The sequence below is a fragment of the Sturnus vulgaris genome, chromosome 3 (genome assembly GCF_052056855.1).
Source record: "Sturnus vulgaris isolate bStuVul1 chromosome 3, bStuVul1.hap1, whole genome shotgun sequence".
In the NCBI taxonomy this organism is placed as follows: Eukaryota; Metazoa; Chordata; class Aves; order Passeriformes; family Sturnidae; genus Sturnus; species Sturnus vulgaris.
The window spans coordinates 10,909,321-10,933,525 of record NC_142245.1 but is presented as its reverse complement, the minus strand read 5'-3'; the positions used below and the strand labels follow the sequence as shown (position 1 = coordinate 10,933,525).

General features: G+C 41.7%; 2 protein-coding genes across 11 annotated transcripts in view; one reads left to right on the top strand and one right to left on the bottom strand.

Annotated features, from left to right (window-relative positions):
* PLEK (pleckstrin) overlaps nucleotides 1–24,205 on the bottom strand; it is a 57,727-nt gene that overhangs the window by 9,354 nt on the left and 24,168 nt on the right. For 9 of the 10 annotated variants that reach the window (XM_088160988.1, XM_088160987.1, XM_088160990.1 and 6 more), the window contains 2 exons: nucleotides 4,065–4,176; nucleotides 3,376–3,531 (listed from right to left, as the gene is read on the bottom strand). The exons of the other annotated variant lie outside the window; for it this stretch is intronic. In XM_088160988.1, the coding sequence (XP_088017114.1) occupies nucleotides 3,376–3,531; nucleotides 4,065–4,112 (204 nt within the window). In that variant the 5' untranslated portion in view covers nucleotides 4,113–4,176. The remainder of the gene's footprint in view (nucleotides 1–3,375; nucleotides 3,532–4,064; nucleotides 4,177–24,205) is intronic. 10 annotated transcript variants of the gene reach the window in all.
* On the top strand, nucleotides 11,874–18,974 carry CNRIP1 (cannabinoid receptor interacting protein 1). Its single transcript, XM_014892862.2, has 3 exons — nucleotides 11,874–12,192; nucleotides 12,895–13,039; nucleotides 17,548–18,974. The coding sequence occupies exons 1-3, from the start codon at nucleotides 12,014–12,016 to the stop codon at nucleotides 17,710–17,712; spliced, it is 489 nt and encodes a 162-aa protein (XP_014748348.1). The 5' UTR covers nucleotides 11,874–12,013; the 3' UTR covers nucleotides 17,713–18,974.

Genomic DNA, 24,205 nt, shown 5'->3' with positions numbered 1-24,205 from the left:
GTTAAGCCACAAGACAACAGTACGACTTGATGAGGGCAAGGAAAGCAAAGGCTACTGTCAAAGAGCAGCAAATTTACATCAGTGAAATCAACACACTGAGTCTGCTGAAGCCCACGTTTGTAAATGATACATTTCTGAACATCCCTCACAACCATTTTCCAAACTATGGCCAACAGGAAAAATGCTGACACCCTGAAATTGTGCAGAAGTCCAACTGAATTTCATGGAAGGTACATTTCAAACTTATAAAGCAATGAGCCCTCAAAAAGCCATCTCAGACAGAAAAGTAACCTTTTCTTATCTGATACTGTTAATATTTCCAGCAATACTCACCTTTTCAGTCATTCAGGAAAGACCTACATACTGAAAATCAATGCACTGTGCATGAGAAAACCAAATAGACAGATCTATCCAAATCCCAATATTCAACAGTCAAGCTAACACTCCAGATTGACAGAATGAAATACCAAAGCATTGACAAGATTTATTACCAAAGGAAAAAATTAGCCTTCTCAAAGAGCTGGGAAGCAACATACAGTGAAATGCTAAAGAAGAGTTTTCATTTTCAGCACACAGAGAAGACTGTCAAAGCCCTTTCTTTTTAGCATTTATGAAGTTAGTCAGTAAGCTAGATAGACTTTCAGACTCCCTCTGAAATTGGTAAAGAGGCTGAGTCTCCAGTCCTAGATGTGACCAAGCCTTCCTCTGATGATGTATATCTGATTGTTTTTGAGAAAATGAGACGATTAGAGTAAACTAAATACCAACATTTTAGATAGTTTAAACTGGGAGAGATGAATCTAACTATGAGCAGTCAAGCATGATAATGCTATCCACAAGAAAACCATGGGGAAAAGGGAAAAAGCTGAAGAATATCAGAATTTATGTTACATTAAACAATGATCAAACTCAAATCAAGGACAGTGAACAGTGGTGAATGCATTTCAAAATATAATCTCAAAATATGCAGTTGCAGCTCCTTCTGAACAGCCTTTATCTGTGCTTAACAAATCCAAGATTGCTTCTTTCCCCTCAGCACCTGCATTTGGCAATTCATGTAATAAACAAAGCATGGCGGTAGATGTCCTCTGAGATTTCAAACGAGGTCCTGGTACAGATACACAAACTGATTCGAAAATTCAACCAGAGAAATACAGAAGTTTGTTTGTAGCCCAATAGTCCCTGCTCCAAATGGGGCCCATAAAATGAGACTGTACTTAAAACTGACCCAATGAGAATTATCCCACTATTCACCATACAGAAGTCCTGTCCTAAAAATATACTTTCATTTCTAGCCATATAAATTTAGGAACCAGAATAATTCCCGTAAGAGGAATAACTGTATGCTTTGACACATAACCAGTGAGAAGCCAGAACAGAATGCAGAGACATTGAATTCAGCAGTACAGTAAAGCTGTAAAATGTAAGATGCAAAAATAAAGATACTACGTTTTCAAGGAATACATGTAGAAACTTAGGTTTAATCATATTGAACAGTAACTACTTGTAGGAATAGTCCTGGTGATAGCTTTGCTCATATGAATGTTCAATCTGAACATTGCAAATTTTAAGAGAAAATCCATCTCCAGGGCTATGGACTGGTCTGTGGACTTGCAGAACAATCTCACCCCCCCAATATGGAGGATCTGCTCCAATGCCTGCTGAAGTAGTTTGGATTGTTTCCACTGACTTCAGCAAACCCTGCAGCAAATCTCATTTATGAAAAGCTGTTTTGGATGCCTCAACCCCTGGGTCTCTCTTTGTCTTTATTATTCTTCAGAAAAGACCCCAGGAACTAAAATGAAACATAATGTAAAGCTCATTGTGTAAAACCTAATGTAAAATGAAGCATAACATAAAACTCAGTGCAGCCAAAGGAATGATCCTCAGCAGCTATCACCCTTCCATACAGATACAATACACCTGGAGACTAGTACATCCCAAAGGAGCCCTTTGGGCAGGTGAGGATCTCTCCCACTCTGCCTTCAGCAGACATCAGATACTTCAGACCTCTATGCCTACTTCGTTGAATGCACATATGCTGGTGAATTATTTTTTCTTTATTGTAAATCTGTTACTGACATTTTCAAGCAACTACTATGAAACAATATTGATGGCAGTACCTTTCTGGAAATTAAAGGAAAAAACCAAAACCCAACACAAAACTGTTTGGAAAAGAATGCTTTGTGAGAAAAACTTAATTTCAACCATTATAATGTAGGTCTGTGATACTCCTGAACACAGTACCCTTCGTACCTCACGTGTAGAGTAAGGAGTATTGTGCTGAGGCTTGTTAATAAGATAATCAGCACAGGATAAACAGCAATCTTTATTCTCTGCCCCATCCTTCTTCTATACTTTCTCAAAGAGAGCTTGGAAGTTAACAGACCCTTTCTCTTGACAGATGTAAGTCTAAAAAGACTTAGTAAGAATCAAGGAGGGTTTTTTTCATATAAATATGGGTTCTGCAACAAAAAAACCCCAACACCTAACACCACCACCACCACCCTGCTACCCTCCCCCCCAAAAAAGGAAAGAAAGAAAAGGAGGGAAAAGCAAAGCCAGCAGGAATCCTGAAACAAGGGATCCTGATTCCACTTACTGCAAAACCTAAGGACAGGTTTCATTATCCTTTCTTTACTCATATGAAAAAGTAAAGTTCACTGTCTCAGCAGTCTCTCACACTTTCTATTTTTCTAATACTCTCACAGAGACTTCTATCTTTAGTCAGGCATCCCTGTGGCAAATTTATTTAAACTGTGGCAGGAGAATGCTCCAGATTCTGGGGGACCCCCTTTGTCAGAGGAATTCCTGGGGAGGTGATACCTATTTGATGAAACTGAGTTGACAAAATAGTAAATGACTAATTACATGATTCTTTGCTCATATGAGAAATCCTGTTTTACCAACAATTATTTTTCAGGAGCCCTGTAACAAAATATGTGTGCCACAGCATTTATCTCCTTACTGTCTGAGCAAGCCAGTTGTTGTACCTTGACAATAAATAAATGCTTTTCCTGCTCACAAAATATTTTCCCACTGCTTTATTCTGTGGCAATTAGATTTATATTTAATATAGGAGTTGTTGCCATTCAGCTGCAAAATGTCTTCACACCAATAAAACTTAGTTCTGCTCTCTGAGAGACTCAGAAGTTTAATAAAAACCAACCAACCAACCCTAAAATGCTTTCTCAGTTAGTGCTCTTGAAGTGTCCTGAATTCAAGTAGTACACAATTCCAAGCCTGCTTGTGACCTCCTAAGGCAAGTGAGAATCACCACTAGGATGAGTGCAAGGAATTTGCAGCCATCAACCTTTTGCCTTTTCAGTGCTTCCGGAAGTATAATTTCAATTCCTTTTTCAAAAAAATACTTACCATTCTTTTGCCAAAATCTTGGCATGGGCTGTGAATAGAGCTTCCTTTTAACGGGATCATCCCTTTGGGACTGTTATCAGCCTTCCGCTTGTAGAATTCGATTCCATCTTCTAAGAGCACAACCCACATTGGCTTCCAGGTATTAAACATGCTGCCCTGCATCAATAAATCATGTATTGTGTTCAATGAATCACTCTTCACATGATACCCAAGGAAGATATGAGCTTCCAGGGAATGTCTGACTGATGCTAAAATAACTGCACTTTGTGTTTCAAGGGGAACATACCACAACCACACCCATCCCACTATGCAGTTAAACATTGTTATTTTTCTGTCCACCATTTATTTCCCCTTGTAGTTGCTCTGCCAATGGAAGCCACTGTGGATTCAAATAAAAGTAAAGGCTTTATCCTATGGGCTCTGCCACAAAAGACTCCAAAGCAGAGTCCACAGCAACCGCCTTCCTAAGGAATGGACGTGTCCGTGGCCCCACACAATGTCTTGAGGCCAAGGTGATGTGACTTCTTTAATCTCACTATTCTTCCTTGATATTTAATCCAATTAAGTGAGTAGGGCGTGGCTATTTCCCATTACCTCTTTGCCAAGATTCCACAATATGTTTCCCTACATTTTCCCAACCTGTTCAGAGTTAGTTTTCTCTTCCACTCAGTCCAAAGCTTCCCACTTACCTTCTTAACCAAGTAGCCCTCCCTTATGCGCATTGGCTCTCGCTCCATGGCTTGGGCAATCCTGCTCTCGTGTCTAGCAGTGCTGGCTGTGGCGTTCCTCTGGCAGCAAAGTCTGTGGGATGGTGTTTTCACAGCACAGCTGTGTCATTTCACAAGTTCCTCTGAATGCTAATCGCAAGCCCATTTCCTCTTACAGAGTGAGAGATAGGGAAATGCAGAAGCACATGTGTATTTATAGTCTGTCTCTGACAGCACGGGCATCAGCCTGACAAAACACTCCATCGTATCAAATACATCCAGGCTTGATGACAGAATCCGGGGAAATTAAATAAGCGCTTTAGTGCTCAGTCACAAGAAACTGGGCCTGCTCTGCAAATACGTGAACTCTACCAAAACAACAAACGTGGCACGGTGCTCCTGCCTAGTGCATGCCATATGATTTCAGAGAGAGGCTTCCAATGCATCAGTGCTTTCACTTCACCCTGCCTTCTGCATCTGGCTCACAGTGGGCAAGCATGTGGAATCCGGCAGGAAGGTGGAGGACCCTCGCTTGGCTAACGAGGATGCGCCCTCTGCTGACATAAGAAATTTGTTTATCAGACTTGATCAGGTTTTGGGTTTTGGTTCTGAGGCCTCCCAAAGATGTCAGCTGTCAAAGAGGCACAAATGGATTAGATCCGTGCATTACATAAAGCACTGACCACACAAGGCTTTCTACAAACATCTTTTACTTGCTGCAGAGCTTGTTTGGATTTATTTGGGAAAAGACAAGGCAAACATAGTTTTTTATAAACACCAGAGTCACGATCCCTCTTCCCCATATAGAAGAAGCTGGGTGTATATGGGAGGTAATAAGAGGCTGCTTCATGGTATCTTGGAGCAGTCTCTCGTGCTCTTCCAAGCACAAGATTCCAGGTCTCTTTTGCAGCTAAGCTCATTCAGATAAGTGTTGACTGAGCCCAGGGTGATGCCATCTGTCGCCTCTGCCAAGTGTAAAGGTCCCTAAACAGGGACTGTTTTTACAGACAGAAATTCCTATTCTCCATATGACTCTGTCTCAGCCTTCACTCTGAAGGAAGTCTTACTCAGAAGTCTGACAAGGTCTGTGATAGGGGACCAGAGGGTTAGCAGTGCCCTCAGAGACTTTTTCTTAGACATTCCTCATTGATCCCTATTTAGTGGTATTCCCTGAGATGACACTCCACTCCTTCCTTGGTTATCTGTATCAATGCTTCACATCTCAGCTGCTGGGTGTATCTCCTCACTGTCTGAATGGAGATTTTTCCTTTTCCAAGTCTTTCTCAACTAGTTGCTGCTCAAATGACACATCCAGCCTCTTTGCAGTCAGAGCACCTGTCTGTGCCACCTGTTTCAGGCTGAACACTTCATAGTGCATTCTGTCCAAAGCATACCTTTTTCTGATGATTTCAGCTATCACTAAGTTATTTGGGGTTTCTAAAACCTGCAGTCCCAGTATATTGTTCCTTTGCTCCTGTAAATCATACTGTTGTAAGGATCTTATTGCTACTAAAGGCACTAGTTGCTGATGAAGCCAATCATCCATCAGTTTGCAAATCAAAGACTCCATATATTCTCTGGTTGTGGAGCATACTTGAATTCAACGGATTTTAAAATTATTAGAGACAGAAACTCACACAGAGCTAATAAAACTTTATGGTCCTTAGAACTAAAAGTAAAAATTTACCACTAAAAAGTGATCAAAACCCTTGTCTAACATTTACAGTAGAAAATTTGCCTACTAGGTCCAGGACTTGGAATAAACTAAAGATGCTCTGCATTCCCAGAGCAGAGATGATCTAACTGGATTTCTGAGTTATATTTCTGTGAAGGTTCCCTTCATCCCTCATAAGTCTTAAAATTATGTTTGATGGACTGAGGAGCTTGTAGAATCCTCCTGTATAAGGTCTTTTTTGGTCACTAATTCTTTTTGCTTTATGAGCAATTTAAGAAGTCTTTCCTTCTCTTCCCTTTCATTTTAGTGGTTCCATCATCAGGAAAAGATACTTTTTTTCTTTTCTTCAGTTAGATAAACCAAAAATACAGGTCACAGACAACAGTAACTCTTGAAGTATAATTTGGAAGCCAAATTATCCCTTTATTATCTGCCTTGAGGACACAATGCTTCAGAGCTTGAAGCTATGATTAAAGACTGAGAACAGGATCACACTTAGCTCTTCCTTCTGTCTCTACTCTGCTTCCCCCACCTTGGGTCTGAGGAAAGAAAGCCCCATCCCCAGCTGGAAGGCCTTATGGGGACCAAAGACAAAGGAACCTGCCAGTATTGCTTCCCTGCAGGCATCCTTTCTGCAGGTTTTCCTGCTCACCTGCTCCTGCTGACACAGTGAATGTGCTGAATCAGGGTGACCCTGCATGATAAATTGATGATATGAGATGACCAGGGATACGGACTCTTCAATAGAATATCTATATATCCCTATACTAAAACGTGGTTTAATGAAAACAGAAAAGGATGCTGACTCCACAATTTCACAAAAGCTCCTTTTTCTCACTTACGTGCATGAAAAGCCTTTGGAGGCATGAAATGTAAATCTAAACACAGTGACACCTAACCAAAGGCTCTAGAATTTACCCTTACTACTTATGCTACTCGGTGTCAAAACACAAAATAACTTCCATATAATGTTACCTGAAGGCAACCGCTTTTCTAACACTTCTCTGTGTTGTTTCTGTTTCATCTTCAAAGCTCATCTGATACTTTTCCCCTTCCACTGTAGAAGTCTGGTACAATCCTTTAATGCCGAGGTTGGGTTGTTTGGTTTCATTTATCACACACCACTGCAGGGAAATCAGCACCTCATCTCCCCCCAGACAGAAACATGCTGGTACAGCTGAATCATTCATGGAAGGAAAAATGGTCCTTGAACACACAGTGGCTGTGGCAGGTGCAAGGGATTGTGGACTGTGGATGTGGGTCTTCTTTGTCCAGCCATTCCTAAAGAGCAGCACCAGGCATAAGAGAGAGGAAGAGATGTATTTCTTTTACCTCTCCACAAAGGGGAGGAAGAGCTTTGTCAGAAAGAGAAGATAACCTCCAATATGGAAATATGCTATAACTTACTATGTCCTCTCCATTTCTGTCTCAAGTAGGTAAAGATGCATGATGTCAGATGAGCAATTTGTCACAGTATCACAACCTGCAGCAGAGCTGAATATCTTAGCTCAGTTTACAGTTCTTGTAAAGAACTTACTGCTGTAAGTATCTTCAGAAAATTCTGCTTTATTTCTGCTACTTCAGAGCTCCTGCAAGCACTGAAAAAAGTGATCAACCACATTTATCCGAGGAAAATATCTACATTAAGGACCAAGAAATGCTTATACCAAAAATTTGAACCATATAGCAGCTGCAAGGAAGGCAAGATTCTCAGTTACACCAGCTTCATTGCTCCACAGGCCCTTGCAGAGATGGTTCTAAATTATTTGCTGGACTGTAAATACCATAAGCCCACCTCATCTGCAACAAAACACATGATCTCTCCATAAATATATGTCACTACAGCAAATCAAGCTGCATTTGCAGAGGAAATTATAACAAATGTTATGGAAAAAATGATACACACAAGTGATTTCTAAACAAGATAAAGACGTCCAGCTGATATTTTAGTAAAAAACATTTGTCATTTCTGCACAAAGGCAGAGGGCTCAAAAGAAGCAAAGTATTAAATTGAGAGTTGGCGGGTCCAAGTCTTAGCACAATTCCCTCCATAAAGAATCAAACATATGGCTATTTTTAGTGCATGAGAGATTGTGGCTTTACATGTCCTTCTTGAAAAGAAACCCCAAACCACAACATTTCCAAATTTAGCACTGTTTTAAGAAATGAATCAAAGAGGGGCAATGATAAAAAGGCTAATACAGGTATTACATGTCACCTTAGAATCTGAATGCTGTGGTTTGGCCATCTTAAATGAAGCATCTTGTTCTGCCTCAAGGTACATTTTACATATTTAATGATTGTTGAGCTTTGCAGCAGGATTAATGCATTAGTGAGAAGGTCTGCATAAATACTTGAAAGCTTATGCAGACATATTATCATGCCTAGAGAGATCATATTGAGCAGATGCAATCAAGAGATCAAACACATTTCTCCAGAATGTTTTCTAGATAAGTCAGACCAGCATAAAGCATAGGTCATGGTTCATCTGCATGTTATCTCTTAGCTTTCATTGAACACATCCACCCTCACCTCTCCCCTGCAGGAGTTCCCCATCAGTGAAACATGCAGGTTATGTTGATGCAGAAGGGAAGGCTTTTGCACAAGAAGGAGGTCTTGGAGGATGTAGCTTGTATGTAGCTCTCACATCTTGTAGGATGTGTGAGACTTTCATAGTCTTAGGAAGAAAAAGAAATATAGAACTGCTGGCCACAACTCACTCATCACTCCCTTCGAAAGCACTGAGGCATTTGACAGGGCATAGGTGAGTCCTCCAATCTTCCCCCCCAAGGGAAGGGAATTAGCTTAATGTACCTTGCTGACTCCACACAACAGACTGAGAGCCCTCAGTTGCCAGGGGAATGAAAAGTAGACTTGAAGGACTGAAAAAAACCAAACCAAATCACAGACACACACACAAAAGTCTAAACAACTCCCCTCCCCGCAAAGAAAAAAACAGAAAAACAGTTTTTCAATTTACAAATATATTGAATATTGTAGCCCCACACCTCAAATGTAGGTGTAGAGAATGGAGGAATTGACACAACTTTTTCTTTTTGTTCCCAGAAGCAAATTGCTGCTGTGGCATAGGCGAAATAGGACTTTGTCCTAAGTCTATGATGATTTATTTAGCTTTGAATCTTGTAAATGTCAGCACGTTTACTCTGTGGAAAAAAACACACTACGTCCTTCTTCCTTCAGGTTTTTCCCCCCTACAGAAAGTCAAGTGATTAACATCAGGTAATGTAGCAGCCTGAGATCTGGGACCCATAGAAAATCCCCATGGGGACTGGAAAGGCCTGGGTTTCTCTAGCCAGGGCCCATTCCACAGCATCAAGCACCTCCATCCAGATGGGCTGAGGTCAAGCTAGGTATTCAACTTGCAGGATGAGGTCAAGGGCATCCATGGCTGGATATGTCTGTGGCGGAGCTGGAGAACAGCCATCCTAAGCACAACTCAGGAAGGGCATAAAAACCAGGACTGAGCTAAAACTGGGCCCATGGGCAGCCCCAGCTGAGGCTGGTCAGGGCCATTAAGGTGGACAGCAACAAAACTAATCTCCCAGAAGGACTTAGCAAAGGCAACCCCTTCCCTTGATCTATACAGGCAAAAGGCATCTAGTGGGACAAACAAATATATTAATGCAAGTGAAATTATTAGATCAATCAAATTATGGTCATTGCCTAAATTAAGAATTTCTTCTTCATAAATGTTCTACTCTCACCATGTTACACCTGCATATGGTAAGACAGTTACTATGCATACACATTACATAATATGATGCTTTTTTAGTTTTCCCTCAAGTTTGCCCAGTACTGGTCAGGGATAAAGTCCCAGTCTGAGCTGTATCCATAGAAAGATAATAATTCAGGCAGAGATAATAAGGGAAAAAAAACCCTGCTTATAGATCTGACCTCTCATGTACTTGGGCAGCTAATTGCAATCAATATCTTCAGCTACACACAATTTGCTACAACATGATATGTCTAGCCCACGAAGCAAGTAAAACCGATCCCTGACAGTGGCCATTGCTCTTCACACACAACTTTAAGTGACAGTATCAGATTTCCCAGAGCTCAGGCCTCTGTGATTTCATACTGAATTACATCTGCAGTTAAAGAAGGGGCATTTACTGCTGGCAAAACTTCCAACAAACCACAAAGCACAGCAGTTTCTGCGGAATGCAATGTAAAATGAGATTTCTCTTGCAGTGAGGAAGAGAGATAAGGAGAAATGCACTGGGGGTGGGTGTTGTTCGTTTATTTTTGTTTTGTTTGTTTAGTATTTTTGCAGAGATACATACCTCTGAGAGGCAGGGAGCATATCCTGCCCCTATGTTTGTGGAAACCTGAATGGCTGAACACATTATGGAGCTTGTGTTTAGCTGGAACCCTAAGCAAGGGATATCCAGAAGGATTTTGGGTTTGGTTTTTTTATTTTTTCCAGAGGTTTTCAGCGGAATGTATTATTTTGCTTAAAGTTCATAATAAAATTAAATCACTGAATAACTTGCATGCAAAATAAAATGCAGCTGGACAATGCTGTATCCACCATTTCACTTCATTTACATTACGCCACCACATGTACATCCCAGCCTTAGAAAAACAAAAAACAGGTTAGGTCCAGTGCAACGTGGACCTATGAAATTCTCCTAACAAAAACATTAACTCTGCCATAATGTCCAAGCAAAAAATATATTCGTGGCCTAAAGCTTGTGTCCGACATAAGGATGCTACAATTTTAACAGCAAACAAGAACAAATAAAAAAGAATGGAGAAGAGGCACAAACCTGCCTGGGTTAAAAGTAATCTCTGTTAGATGGGAATGAGACAGGCTGAGAGTTGAATTTTGGTACATTGTTCAGTTTCAAAGATCTTTGTTCTCAAAGAAACAGCACCAGCCGTATGTAAAGAGTAGTACTAGACTTAAAAATGTGAGATTCTGATTTTATAGTGCAATTCCAGTGCTTGTTTTTTGGTTTTTTGGTTGTTGGTTTGGTTTTTTTTTTTTTCTGTTTAAATAAGAGGATTCCAAAGACGTGATTAAAATAATCCCAAGAGAAACCTTGCTCTGCTGATGTTGACTGTTGACTTCAGGGAGCAAGACAGTGACCCTCAGTCCAGGCATGGTGACTGAACAAAACCTTTTGCTGGGCTGGGAGAGAGAAGAGCCAGAAAAGCACGTCTTCGCTGTCCGCCCTCCCCTCTCCCTCGGGCAGATGTGGCTCCTGTGTGCTGCCACACGGATGTTTTGGCCAACCCCGGAGGGTATCCCAGGTGTGGGACCGGGGTTGATTTGGGGGCTCCCCCCAGGTGACGGGATCGGGGGTGATTTGGGGTCTCCCCCCAGGTGGGGGTTCGGGGGTGATTTGGGGTTCTTCCCCCAAGTGAGAGATCGGGGATGATTTGAGGGGTCACCCAGGTGGGGGATCGGGGGTGATTTGGGGTTCTCCCCCCAGGTGAGGGATCCGAGGCGATTTGGGGGTCTCCCTCCAGGTGAGAGGATGGGGGGTGATTTGGGGGGTCCCCCAGGTGGGGGATCGGGGGTGATTTAGGGGTTGTGCCCCCAGGTGAGGGGATCGGGGATGATTTGGGGGTTCCCCAGGTGAGGGGATGGGGGGTGATTTGGGGGGTCCCCCAGGTGAGGGATCGGGAGTGATTTAGGGTTCTCCCCCCAGGTGGGGGGATCGAGAGTGATTTGGGAGCTCTCCCAGGTGGGGGATCGGGGGTGATTTGGGGTTCTCCCCCCAGGTGAGGGATCAGGGGTGATTTGGGGGCTCCCACGGCCGGAGGAGCCCGCGGGGCGCTCCCCGCCCTCGCCGCTGTCCGCGCCCGTGGTGCTGAACTGCGCCGTCCGGCCCGGGCCCCTCTAGTTTCCTCCGGTACGAGCTGCGGGATTAAGGCTGCAGTAATCGGGGCCGGATTAACTCCCTGGAAACCGGCTGCAATCTGAGCATCTGCAAATGTCCCCCAAACCGGGATTTGGGGCGGGGTGATGAAGTGGAGGCGGGGGAGGGGGGGAAGAAGAGAGGAAAGACATCAACCGCCCAGAGGCCACGCCGCGATTAGTGGGAGGGAAAATAAATAATCAAGTATCTCATCCGCTGCTTTTGGGAAGGGCTGGGCTGTCTGGGATCCGGCAGCCCCTCCTCTTCCTTCTCCCTCCTCCTCTTCCTCTCCCTCGCTCCCGGCCAGCCGCCTTTCCTCGCAGGGGGCGAGACGCTTGCAGAGCCCGCAGGCCCCCCGGCCTCAAGCCATGGGCGACATCCCTGGCCTCGTGAAAATCAGCGTCTCCCTCAAAATCCAGCCCAACGACGGGGCCGTGTATTTCAAGGTGGACGGGCAGCGCTTCGGCCAGAACCGCACCATCAAGCTGCTGACCGGGGCCAAGTACAAGATCGAGGTGTCCCTCCGGCCCGGCACCGTCCAGGCCACGTAAGTGTGCCCGTCTTCCTCAGGGCGGCCCTGCCCGCTCTCCTCCTTGCCTTTTTTTTTTTTTTTTTTTTTTTTTTTTTTTTTTTTTTTAAGGCGTTTAATGTTTTTTCCTGGCATGCTGACAGCGCGGGGTTTCCGTGATTTCTCCCTCCCCGCCCTTCTACTTTGGTGGCCTCGTTTCTGGCTCCCTGGCCAGCTGTTCCCAATGCTCCACCTGTCTGGCTCGGAGGGGAGGCCACGTTTGGGAATCGCTGCCTTCCCTCTCCCTCCCCACCTTCTCGCGGAGCTTTTCCAAGCCCAGCTCCTTTTCTCCCTCCTTCCCCGCGGTTTTCGCTGGAGGAAGAAGCCCCTCCTACACAATACCCGAGCCTCGCTGCGGCGTGGCAAAGCCGAGGCAGGGACCAGATGGGGAACCAGCGCTGGGTGACGGCAGAGCCCCGCAGAAGAGATTCGGCCAACCTCTCCCTATCTATTCGAAATCAGATCCCGCCTGCCTCTCCTGGCTACTCCTTCCCTGGGTGACTGCAGAGCCCGGGCAGATTCCAGGAGCCCCAATGAGTCAGCAGCACATGCAGGTCTGCTGAAGTCCCTGAAGCTTTTCCCCAGCACAGGGGCTATCGGGCTGCAAACCCATGTGCAGGCTCCAGACTGCCAAGGAAGGGGGAATTCAGGGCTGAAAGGCTGGATCCTGTCTTTTTGTAGAACCATGGGCATCGGCGGTGTCAATGTCCCACTGGAAGAAAAATCACGGGATGCACAAGTGGCCTCTTACACAGGGATCTATGACACAGAAGGGGTGCCCCATACCAAAAGTGGGGAGAGACAGCCCATCCAAGTCAACATGCAGGTACGTGGTTCTCCAAGCCTGGTGTGAGAGGACAAGGGAGGGCAGCAGACAGAGTGTGGTGAAATATTCCAGGGCAAAGTCTGATCACAGCTGCTGCCTTCCTCTTTGCTTTGTGTCAGTAAGGTCGCTGGCCAGAACATAGCTGGAAAATACAGGTCCTGCTGCTTTCTTCTTTCCCAAGAAAATAGCACGGGCCAGGAAGAAGTAGGAGGTTTTCTAGAGACCTGCAAAACCCTTTGGGGTGCTGCAGTAGAAAGAATTGTGAGCTGAACTTCCCACCCCTTCTGTAGGACATACTGTATATATCAGGCAGCTCCCATCAAGATTCTTGGCTAGCAATCCAATCCCTTGGCATACAGGGACCCCTCTTTTGCCTGGCAGCACCATTCTTTTGGCACAGAGCATGCCCAAAGCACAAGGGGTGACTGCTCTCCCCTTCCATCTGTCACCTTCAGTATGCCTGAGGACCTGCCAGAGACTAAAAGCATGCATGAGAATAACACCCAAGGCTGTCTTCTCTCTTTTCCCATATGTTTCCATTTTCTGCATCCACTAACCTAACTTCCTATTTAAGTGGCTCCTCACCCCAGTCTTAAAGAGAGGCTCCATGACCCCCGAGTGAGATGACAAAAGCTCCAGCCCACAAGACAGCAGAGCTGACAGAAGACATGAAGAACAGCAGGCAGATTTCCCAGCACCCATTGGGTGGCATGCTCAGTTTTGGCAGTTTGTTTTTTTTTCTTCTCCTGATTGTAGTTGGGAGAGATTCCTGCTGTTTATTCCATGTATTCTGTACCAAAAAAAAAGAAATCAGGGCAGTAAGCCATCTTCATCTGAAGCTCTTAAGAGTCTGTTCCAGCTTATACAAGCCCACCAGATTTCAGCATTTTATGACATTTGCTTACTGCACACAAGATTTCGTATTGTTCTTCAGTATTTTTTTTCCTTGAATCATAGTTTAGCATGGTAATCCCCTTCTAAATAAGAGCTATAACATCTCCCTTTGGTGTTTCTAATAATTACAGTGTGCCTAACCTAATTGTGGAGAACCACATCACATTGCTATTTCATAAACTTAGGTTATTAAGACTAATATGGACTATTATGTTAATCACTTTTTCGAACAGCCACCTTCTTTTAACACCCAGGAAAACCAAACACAGTATTATTTTACAACGAGCTGAACACAGCTGCTGGATGCTACTGTTGATCATTGTAGGTATATTTCATCTTGTACCAGGAAGAGAAAGGACAGTGTTCCCAAAAAACCATCTGCTTTGACTAAGGCATACCTATTTTGCTGGTCAACTTTACCCTTAAGTGCAGCACTGATGTGAACTCTGAAAATCTAGAAGTTTAACTTCTCTTTTGGAGAGAACTAAGTCAAATCATGAATGAAGTGTAAGGAAGGTCTGATTTTTGGTTACAAGCTCCGACATGGTTGGTTGCAGCATGAGAATGAGTAGCCACGATATTTGCCCAAAGAGTTGCTTTTACAGATCAGATCCTGGGATATTAATCATGAAGTTAATAGGGTTTTCAAGCATTAAGCAGGTCCTCAATTTCTTTTAGGAACTGATCTTGATAGATAGGTTCATCAGTACAGACTTTGATACCACGTGCTTTTAAGTATTAAAAATAGGCAACTCAACAGGGATTTACATGTTTAACTCATCATTTAGCTGCTTAGCTAAGCAAAGCTGTAACAGATTTAGGGAACAAGTCTCAGATATCTCAGCATGAAAACTGCTTTGAATACCTACTTCCTGAATCTTCGAAACTGAGCTTATTGCAAAAAGCTTTACATTTTCCTGCTTCCTTCAACTATGAGGAACTTCTACCTCCACTTCCTTTTCTAGAACAGACAGAATCCCGATGCCTCCTGCAGTAGTAAAGACGCTATTTAAGGCATAAAAACTGAATTCACATTAGAAATAGATTGTGAGATCAGTCCTGCAGTCAAAAACTAGTCTGATACTGCCAATCTAGTGTCTGAATGACTTAAGGTCCATAAAGATCCATAAGAACTTTGAAACTTTAAACAAATAATTCTTTGTGTTGCTGCTTTAATTGGCTAGTAGACATCTGACCCATGACAGCCAGAGTTTATACATGTTAAACAGCAGTCCTGTTTCTGAATTCCAGAATCTGATCATTTGTTTCTGTTACCTGATTGGTCAGTCATGCACACTATCCAGAAACTGCTAAACTGTCTGGCAAATAGTGTAAACTAAGTTAGAAGCCTGTCTTTGGGCCTCATTTTATTCTTGATTAGACTAGTCTAAGATTGAATAAAGAAGCTAGAACTCTATTCACAGTAATAGCTATCAAATCATCTCAGCATGCAAATACAGAGGGAGTGATTAAATAACTATTTACTCCTACAGCACCAGATGATAGGGAAGAGCAGACAGGGAAATACATTTAACCTGAAGCCTGACCTGCAAAGAGTCGGGCTCTTCTTCCTCCCTGGGAATGCCCATATACAAGCTCAGTGGAGTTGCCAGGATTCAAGTGCAAGAGCCATGGGAATTCAGGGGAGCTCTGAGGATGCAGAATGTTCATTATGCCACAGAACTTCTGCATGTGCTAAGTACTGGGCTGGAGGAGGCACATGGTGGTAGAAAAGCTCTGTAATTAATTTTTTCCTTCTTCTGGAAACACACAGCAGTCAAACTACTCAGGATAGCTCAGCAAACTGGGTCACTGAAGGAAAATTAAATTTGCTTTCTTCATCTATCTTTTTGAAATTCACATCTTTCATACATTGATGAAATGAAATGCTGCTCTTGTGTCATATCACCTTCTACAAATGTTATTAAAAATGCCTTTTCTTCTTTAGTTTCTGCACTGAGGTTGGCTGATGCTCCTGTCTGACAAGTTTTGTGGACTGTGCACAGTAATATCCAATGTGCTTAATCTTTGCTATCTTGCATTATGAGTGCATCAGAACTACTATCAAAGATGATTGGTTAAAAAAAAAAAAAGTCCTTAATTAAGATTTTAGTTGCTGGGAGAGATAAAATAGCCTGTTCATCTGATTATTTCTTAGTCAAAGGAAGTGGCAGAAATGTTTCAGTTACTCCTTTAAGGTAACACTTGTAACTGGAGCCGAATAAAACCCATCCACTTACAGCACACAGCAGCTTCTGCTATTGTCAAGGCTAAATGTAACTTAATTCGGTGGGTGGAGGGAAGATTTAAAGTAATGTCTGTTACACAGTAGCACCTTACAAACCACATCTCTAATTTTAAAAAAACTTCAACAAATGCGAGCTTCTGAAAAATCTGGATACAGACGGCTCTGCTTGTAAATCAGGAACAATTTCTCTGAAAAAGGGCTTTCATACTGACTTTGCAAGTGTGATTATAGCAGGCAGATGATCAAAGATCAGCTACCAGGCACATGATAGGAATGGAAAACAGTCAAGTGAAGAAGCTGTCATTCAAGTGAGCGATGGAAATACTTAAAGGGAAAAAATACTGAAGAATGGTGTTGCTCAGTAGCACTAAATTCACTATTTAGTATCTTCTAACAATGTAACACAATCAACATGCCATACTGGCTTGGGACCAATGGCAATACATACAGGCTTCACCCCCACACTTGAGATTCTCTGCAATGTCTCAAGGTATAGGAACTCAAAATTTCCATTACCATTAAAACTGAAATAATAATTTATGCTTGAAAGCCTCACTGAGGTGTTTCTGATGCTGTACAGGTGTTTAGCAGTGGCTTAAAGAAAAAAAGCCCTTTCTTTTACAAAACTTTCTATAGCCATAGTCTCATTCACTTCAAAGCTGTATGCCCAGACAATTTAAGGTCAATGTCTCACTACTTCACTGTGTTAGACATTTACCTGCTAAACACACTGATTTTCTCTTTACTAGCTCCTATTACTCAGCTGCACTATCCCAGCCCAACTATCAGTTACAGATATGCACACAGAACTTCTCTTGCTTAAGTCTCATTTAAAATGTGGAATGGAATCCCAGGAAAGTAGTAAGTGGTGCAAGAGCAGCACATCTCAGTCAAGACACTGCAAATACAAGACTCCAAAATGCAGATACATTAAAGGTTTCAGACTGAGCAAAAGAAAAATCTTCCCAATCCCAACTGCAGCCTCTAGGTATGGTATAAAGTGATGGTCTGTATCACTGCAGATCACTGTGTCATCTTAAGAAAGATTATGGCTTTGATTCTTGTTAGTAACATTTATCCATATGGCAACTTGAATATTTTCACTCCCTCGCCTATCCCAGATGTGAGTACAAGAGGACAGTACATGCAGAATCTGATCCTTCATGTTTTATGTATGGCTACTCATAAAAGACTTCCTGATTGCTACAGCAGGTTTTACAGGTCTTTGATTTATTGATCTGAGGAACAATAATTCTTATACCAGGTGTTTTACGTTCTGTAGTTTCACAAGTGTTATTTCTCAGGATGAGAGAAAAAACAGCAAAATAATCAGCTCACTAACACTGGTATTCCCTCTTCCTCACAGTTTAATGACATTGGCGTTTTTGAGACAGTCTGGCAAGTCAAATTCTACAACTACCACAAACGGGATCATTGCCAATGGGGAAACAGCTTTGGCAGTATTGAGTACGAATGCAAACCAAATGAAACACGCAGTCTCATGTGGATCAATAAAGAGACCTTCCACTGAAGAGATGGGAAACCAATACTGCTGGACAATCTCCCTAAAGAAAAATCTACCTTTTTAAACCAGCAAGAAGCCTTAACAAAGGCATACTGCAACACTGCTTTGTCCATAAGGTTCCAACAACTACATTGTATATACAGGTGGTGCCACTAAAATATTTGCCTATTGCTGTATTTTAAGTTTACCACGGCATCTGTAACATTCTTTATCTGTCACCCTGAGAATACTGAAAGGTTCATGGTAAAGAATATCTGATAGCTGGGTAGGAAGTCATATCATAATACTGTTGTAAGTATTTGGATTATTCTGACTAGATGTAACAACTTTTGTGAAGTGTTTTTCTTCATTGCTTAGAATTTGGATTAACATCACATTGGTGATTTCTGTATTTACATTTGTGTTTGCTCCAAAATTGGTGTGTTCCTTCAAGCATTTTGCCGTACTGTCCTCCCAGTCGACACCAAAAATTAAAAATATGGTTATTTGTAGGTTTAGCTAAATGGCAGCTAATGCACTGTTGGTATTGTGCTTTCATACCAAGGGATTTGGGAACTCATTCTCCCTTTTGTTAAGTGCTGTAAAATACTCTGCAGTTTGCTAATTTAACAAATCTCTCAGAGAAGATTATTTTCTGTTAAGTTTCCCAGTGTTTGAAGTAGCATTAGGAAATGGTATAAAACATGATGAAGGAAGAGCAATAAAACAGTTTTGCTATCCAAGACATCTAACAACATTGCTAAGAGCTATCTTAAGATCATATAGTATCTCTGAGAGATACAGCAGCCACACTTAATTTAGTTTTAAGAGTAAGAGTTCTGATATTAAACTCCATTTTAATTTTAATGGCATATTGTGGAAATCAGTTAAATCTTACAAATCAACATTTTCCAGCCCTACCACTGTATTAATTGACAAGATTTCTCACCAACAAACACTCAGTATTGTAAAGGGCACAGATCCCAGTGCATGTTTATACATGCACTGCACTCTTTCAAGTAAAGATAAGCTTGTAAGCATTTGCATAGTTATGACTAAAGGTGCTTCATGAACAGCAGACAACACAAAACAGACACATCTTTTATTTCACTAAACACAGGGAAGCAAGGAAACAACTACACCTGTCCCATCCCCAGCTTGGTTTGAAGTAAGCTGTCAGTTCCTGCATATCTATTATACCCTTTGTGAATAATTTGTAAATTGTGTATGTAAATGGTAAACATGACTTTTGATCTTTATAATAAAGGACCTAAACAATTTCTTCTCTACTATGGCCATCTAAATGAGCTGGAAACACTGTGTAAAAAAAGGCAGTGGTTTTAGAGAATCAGGAGCAGGGGGTATGTAGCCAGTGCTTTCTGAGAATGCAGTCCAAAGTACTGTATGTTCTTCACCCAAAGCTACTGTTTCTAGGAAACACAGATCCAGTGTGCTAAAATGCAGATGTGGTAACACTCAGGAGAACTTGTTAATAGGCAGTTAGTTCCAGTAATATAGTGTGAAAAGTAAAGATTTAGGACAGAATTGAATTAGCAAAGAAATATTTCTACAGCCAAAAGAACTGACAGTGGCATTGTGTAATTAATACACCCCTGGAATGGTGAGCTAGCCAGCTGTATCTCTACTCTAAGACAACATTATTTGGGCAAATTTTACTTAAAATTTAGAATTTAAAAATTAAATTAAAATCTAGAAATAAGCTTCTCCATTACTTCTTTCCTAGACTTTTCCTAGAAAGAATTCTTCAAAATGAAAAAACTGACCAAATTGAAATCTGCACTTCAGACAGAAGTGCTATTGCCAGCATTTTAGCAGAAGTTTCCAGATAACGTACTCTAATGATTCTAGACTTCCAGCTGTGAATCAATTCTGTCTTTACATTGCTAGAAAAGTGATTTTATTGTGAAATAATTTGCATGCTTTGGTCTATTTTGTTTGTACATGTGAACACATATGAACACTGGCACACTGGCAAGAAATACATGTGACACATAAATTCACAAACTTCTGTCCTAGTAAAAAACATGTAAGACCCACAGTGTCCCAGCTCTTCAGAATTTAAGAAATGCTGCAATGAATAAATCCAGCTGATCCTGGCACAGGAGGATTGTTATTCTGGAAGTATACCCTTCCTAAGGCAAATTCTTATGCCCACATTAATGCCAAATGGGGCATCTCTTCACTTACAACCTAGCAGGTCCTGTAGCAATTCAGTTCAGAGGATGCTCAGGAAAGAGGCTGCAGATGGAGCATGTTGCTTTTAAAAGGAAGGAGAGAACAGCAAGGGCAACTGCGTTGTACAGGTCCCGTATCCTAAGACTGAACATTGCTGCCCAGAATTGCAGCACCCCTTTCATAGACAGCAGTAGGGATAGAAAGGATGAGAATTGGTTACTCACTTCTCTGGGGAGGGTGTAAATGGCATTTATCAGCTCTTACATCCTTCTCCCCCAGGTGAGGTTTAAGCATACAGAAATGTGATTTGCATTATTCTTAAATAGAAGATTATTCACGTGATGTTAGTTGAGTATCCATACCACCAGCTCTGATACTCCCCGCATGTAAAGCAAAAATAATTCCATCAACTTCCTCTTGCTCATGAATTGCTTTGCTAACAAAGTAAACATTTGCTCCTAGTAAAGGAGACCCAAGACTTCAGCAGTTCCCTGGGAAGTAATGTTTTGAATTTCTTTCATCCAGGACAGCTGTTGAATATTCATAGAATTTGAGTCACTACAAAACTTTTGCTGTGACAGTTTGATACATTATTCAATCAGCAGCATTTAAATCTCCAGACAAGTTTGTTCTTTACACAGGTTTTTCTAATTAATATTTCCATTTTTATACAGAACTCCAAAATTCAGGATACAATACACTAGGATTAAATACATATGTCAGAAAATGCTGACAATGTGTCAATCCAGCTGAAACTGCAAAGCACTCATAGCTGGAGGTTTTATAAATTAAGGACTTCAAGATTTTTGTCATGAAGTGTCCAGCTGTCATTTTCATAAGAAAAATGAAACGAACATTCCAAATCTTTGTGTGACTTTTGCATCTATATTTAGAGGTAGCAGATAGCTCTTTGATACTGCTGAGTAACAGGATCCAAAAGCAAGTTATTAGTCTTGATTATTACAAGGGTGATTCTGCATAGGACTTGTATTAGATCTTTAGATTTTGCACAGTGCTTTGTGTTTTAGTGCAGCTACTACAGGCTTTGGTATCTCCTACCATCTGGCTGTATATGAAACAGAAATAATATACCTCAAGTTTCCATGCTCTAATTTCGTATGGTAAAGGGGTTTTACTGGCTGCAGCTGAAGCTCTGTCCTTTGGTTTGCAAATGCAGTGATCCTTACTGATTCCAGACTAGCAAAGAATCAGAAGACCTAATTTATAAAATTCTTTGTAGAAAAGATGTGAACAGAACTTCTGTACAATAAACATGTACGTTTTGTAATACAAGGCTTTTGCATACCAGCAGAGGTTCTTTTTCACCTGGTTAAAAGCATTGCCCTCATTTGCTGTGTTAAATTTTGATGTACGTGCTTGTGTTCCATTCTTCTAAAGCCTCATGCAAAGCTTTGATTAAATAAGGACGTGGCACATCGTAAATGCTAACCTCTTTCTGAGATCTGAAACAAATGCTATGACTTTCAAAATTCAAAGCTGTGGACATTGCCTTAATAGCTATGTCAAAGCACGAAGCAGCAGAATACTGTCTTACAACGTTCATGTTTTCCCTTAACTCTGCAAAGCTCGCAAGTGATGACTTGCAAAGTCCCCTTCAATGTAGTGCAGGACACTCCTGCCCATAGGCCTTCCCTGCTGCATGCTTAGCAGCTTTCACCAGCATTCCTTGGACTGCTTCCTTTTCCCCCTCTCCTGGATACCAGGATTTAAGGCTTCAAATCCCTATAAGCCTCGGCTTTCATTATTAGGAAGACAAGGTGGCATCAAACTAGGAAGAGAGAAACCAGTTCTGTCTGCACTGTTTCTCTGTCTCTACCTTAAGGTTTTCTGAGTTCTCCCACTGCAGTCATTGGAGTTTCTAATCTTTTGACCCACAGTGAATTGCACTATGAGCACATAGACACAAATAGATCTCCATTGGAGACACGGCTTAAAAGCAATGACAGACAGCCTCTCCATCAATTTTTATGCTAAAAATATTAACTTTTAAAAAATAATTCATAGCAGCACGCCTGCATTGACCAAGTATAAGGCTCTGATATTCTGTTTGACCTTACTCAGACAAACTTGAGTCTTGATGCTGCTATCCATGTACAAGTGCTTTGCATGCTCTCTGTAACACCTTTGTTTCCCTCCCCCAGAGAACAGGCACTCCTACTTCCTTTATCCTTAACAGTGAGGAACAGCCTGGTATCCCATCTATGATCTGCAGCCTTTGAACAATCCTGGGAGAAGAAATCATAAACTATCAGTGGATGATGATGAAGACAAGAACTACATGGCTGTGCTGGTGGTTAACTGGACCTTCTGCTCGTTCCCAGCACAGTAAAGACAAGGTTAGGAGCCTGCTGTTACAGGAGTGACTGTGACAACACTGTCAGTAATATCGACATGAAACTACAGTGTATGTCCCACAGGGACCAAATGTTCTCAGAAGTTTGAACTGAATCTCTATGAGTTTCATAGGGACCCCAGAGGGCCTGCAAACAAGTGGCAGTAGTGCAATATCACAACATACACTCTTTTTCTGACTGTGATGGATGGCACTCTCCTGCTCACTAAGTTGCTATGCCAACAGATTCACCTAAGGCACTTCCACATTTCAGACTTATTGGAGACAACAAGCTGTGGCCAATTCCATGCATAGAATACATAGTCTGAGTTGGTGCTTTTTTTTTATTTGTTGGTTGTTGGAGGGCTTTTTAAAATTAACTGTATAATTTTCACTTCTGGTTTCTGAGACATCTCTAACTGAATACTATGTTACAGGTAAGCTGAGCAAATGTAGTAAACACTAGGGTATGAAAATAGATGGCAGTCATCCCAGTTCTGTATGGAAACTATATGACTACCCTCCAAAGATATAAAAAGCATTTAAACAAACAGACAAACAAGCAAAAAAAAAGGTATAATACACCTACTTTGCTCAGGTCAGGCAACATTTTGTGTATCTGGACAAGGTAATAGCCAGATATAAATGTGCTGGTCACCTCATTTTTAAATTCACAATGTTTACACTGAACTTTGGTGGTGTTTACACCTACCTTAAGGTGGGTAGGAGATACATGGATAAGAAAACAAAAGTCCCAAGTGCACTTTTGGTACAAAGTTCCACCAAAATATATAGAGTAAACATGAGGGACGAATTTGCCCTAATATGCTAAAATGTGAATTAACTGCTCTTGCTTAAAACAGAACTGTAAGAATTTAGACCTAACCATTTTAACACAGATTAAGTATAACTTAAAGAAGTTGAGGAAACACTTCCAGGGAGGTTGTTTGTTATAAATACAGTGAAAATATTTCCTCTTCAGATCATTTACCCTATCTTAGAAAATATATTTCTTTTTCTCCAGGGAGCAAGAACTAACATTTTGCACCTGGAAACAGGTACAGAATCAGTTGTACAATGAACTTACAGAGCTGAACATTTTCTTGCAGGGTTGTTTTGGGTTTTTTTCTAATAAAAGCAGCTATAAATTTTGACTTCTTTCTGCTTCAGCCCTGCAATGCCAGCAGCAGCCCTTAAATACAAATAAGCAAGCAAAGAAGGAATGCTGCCATAAACTTAGTTCCAGAACTGAGAGATGATCCAACAGCACAAGAAAGGGAGATTATTTGCCACCTTGGAGTCTGCCTATAGCCTTTATTCTTGGAGAACTATGACTAGGATAGCTAAGTATACAATTTTTTCCTTATACTCCATTCTACAAATCCATGAGGAACCACGCCTTAATCTGAGACACCAGGTTCTGTCCAGATGTCTAAGGGAAAACACTGGAGAGGCATGGGCTTGGAGTCATGGTACAAGAAGGAGACAGGAGAATCTCAGAGTGTGCTTCTGACCCACAGGCACTGGGGGAAAGTGTCACTAGGAGTCTCCATATGAAAGTATAACAATAGCAGAGAGCTCCCAAAAAACCTCTTTTGGTAGTCTCCATCTCGGTCACCTTTAATACTTCTCAGTTCTGCTAGACAGACTGTTCCTAACCACAAAAATCTTCTACTGTGGTTTTTATTGGTAAGTAGCTTTAAGCTTCTGGCTCACTAAGCTCAGTGTCAGTAACTTTCCACAGATTTCATGCTAATCTCAAACTTCTCAGGTTTCACATCCTGTCATTGCTTATCTAGATCCCCTCTCATTTTTTGTCGGTAATGGAGAGATAGAAAAGCCTTTCTCTTCTCTCAGCATTTGCTGTTCAATCTATTACTCATTTTCCTTGAAGGCTCTGGACTAAGTGGCTATTTACAAAATATAAGGCCCCCAGTCATTCAGTAACTTTTAATGTAATAATCCAAGAGG

What these genes read in the sequence shown, in the direction of transcription:
- CNRIP1 (XM_014892862.2), top strand. Translation starts at nt 12,014, where the DNA reads ATGGGCGACATCCCTGGCCTCGTGAAAATCAGCGTCTCCCTCAAAATC. An exon ending in CCCGGCACCGTCCAGGCCAC is followed by an intron (nt 12,193 to 12,894) that starts GTAAGTGTGCCC and finishes GTCTTTTTGTAG; the next exon opens with AACCATGGGCATCGGCGGTG. An exon ending in CCATCCAAGTCAACATGCAG is followed by an intron (nt 13,040 to 17,547) that starts GTACGTGGTTCT and finishes TCTTCCTCACAG; the next exon opens with TTTAATGACATTGGCGTTTT.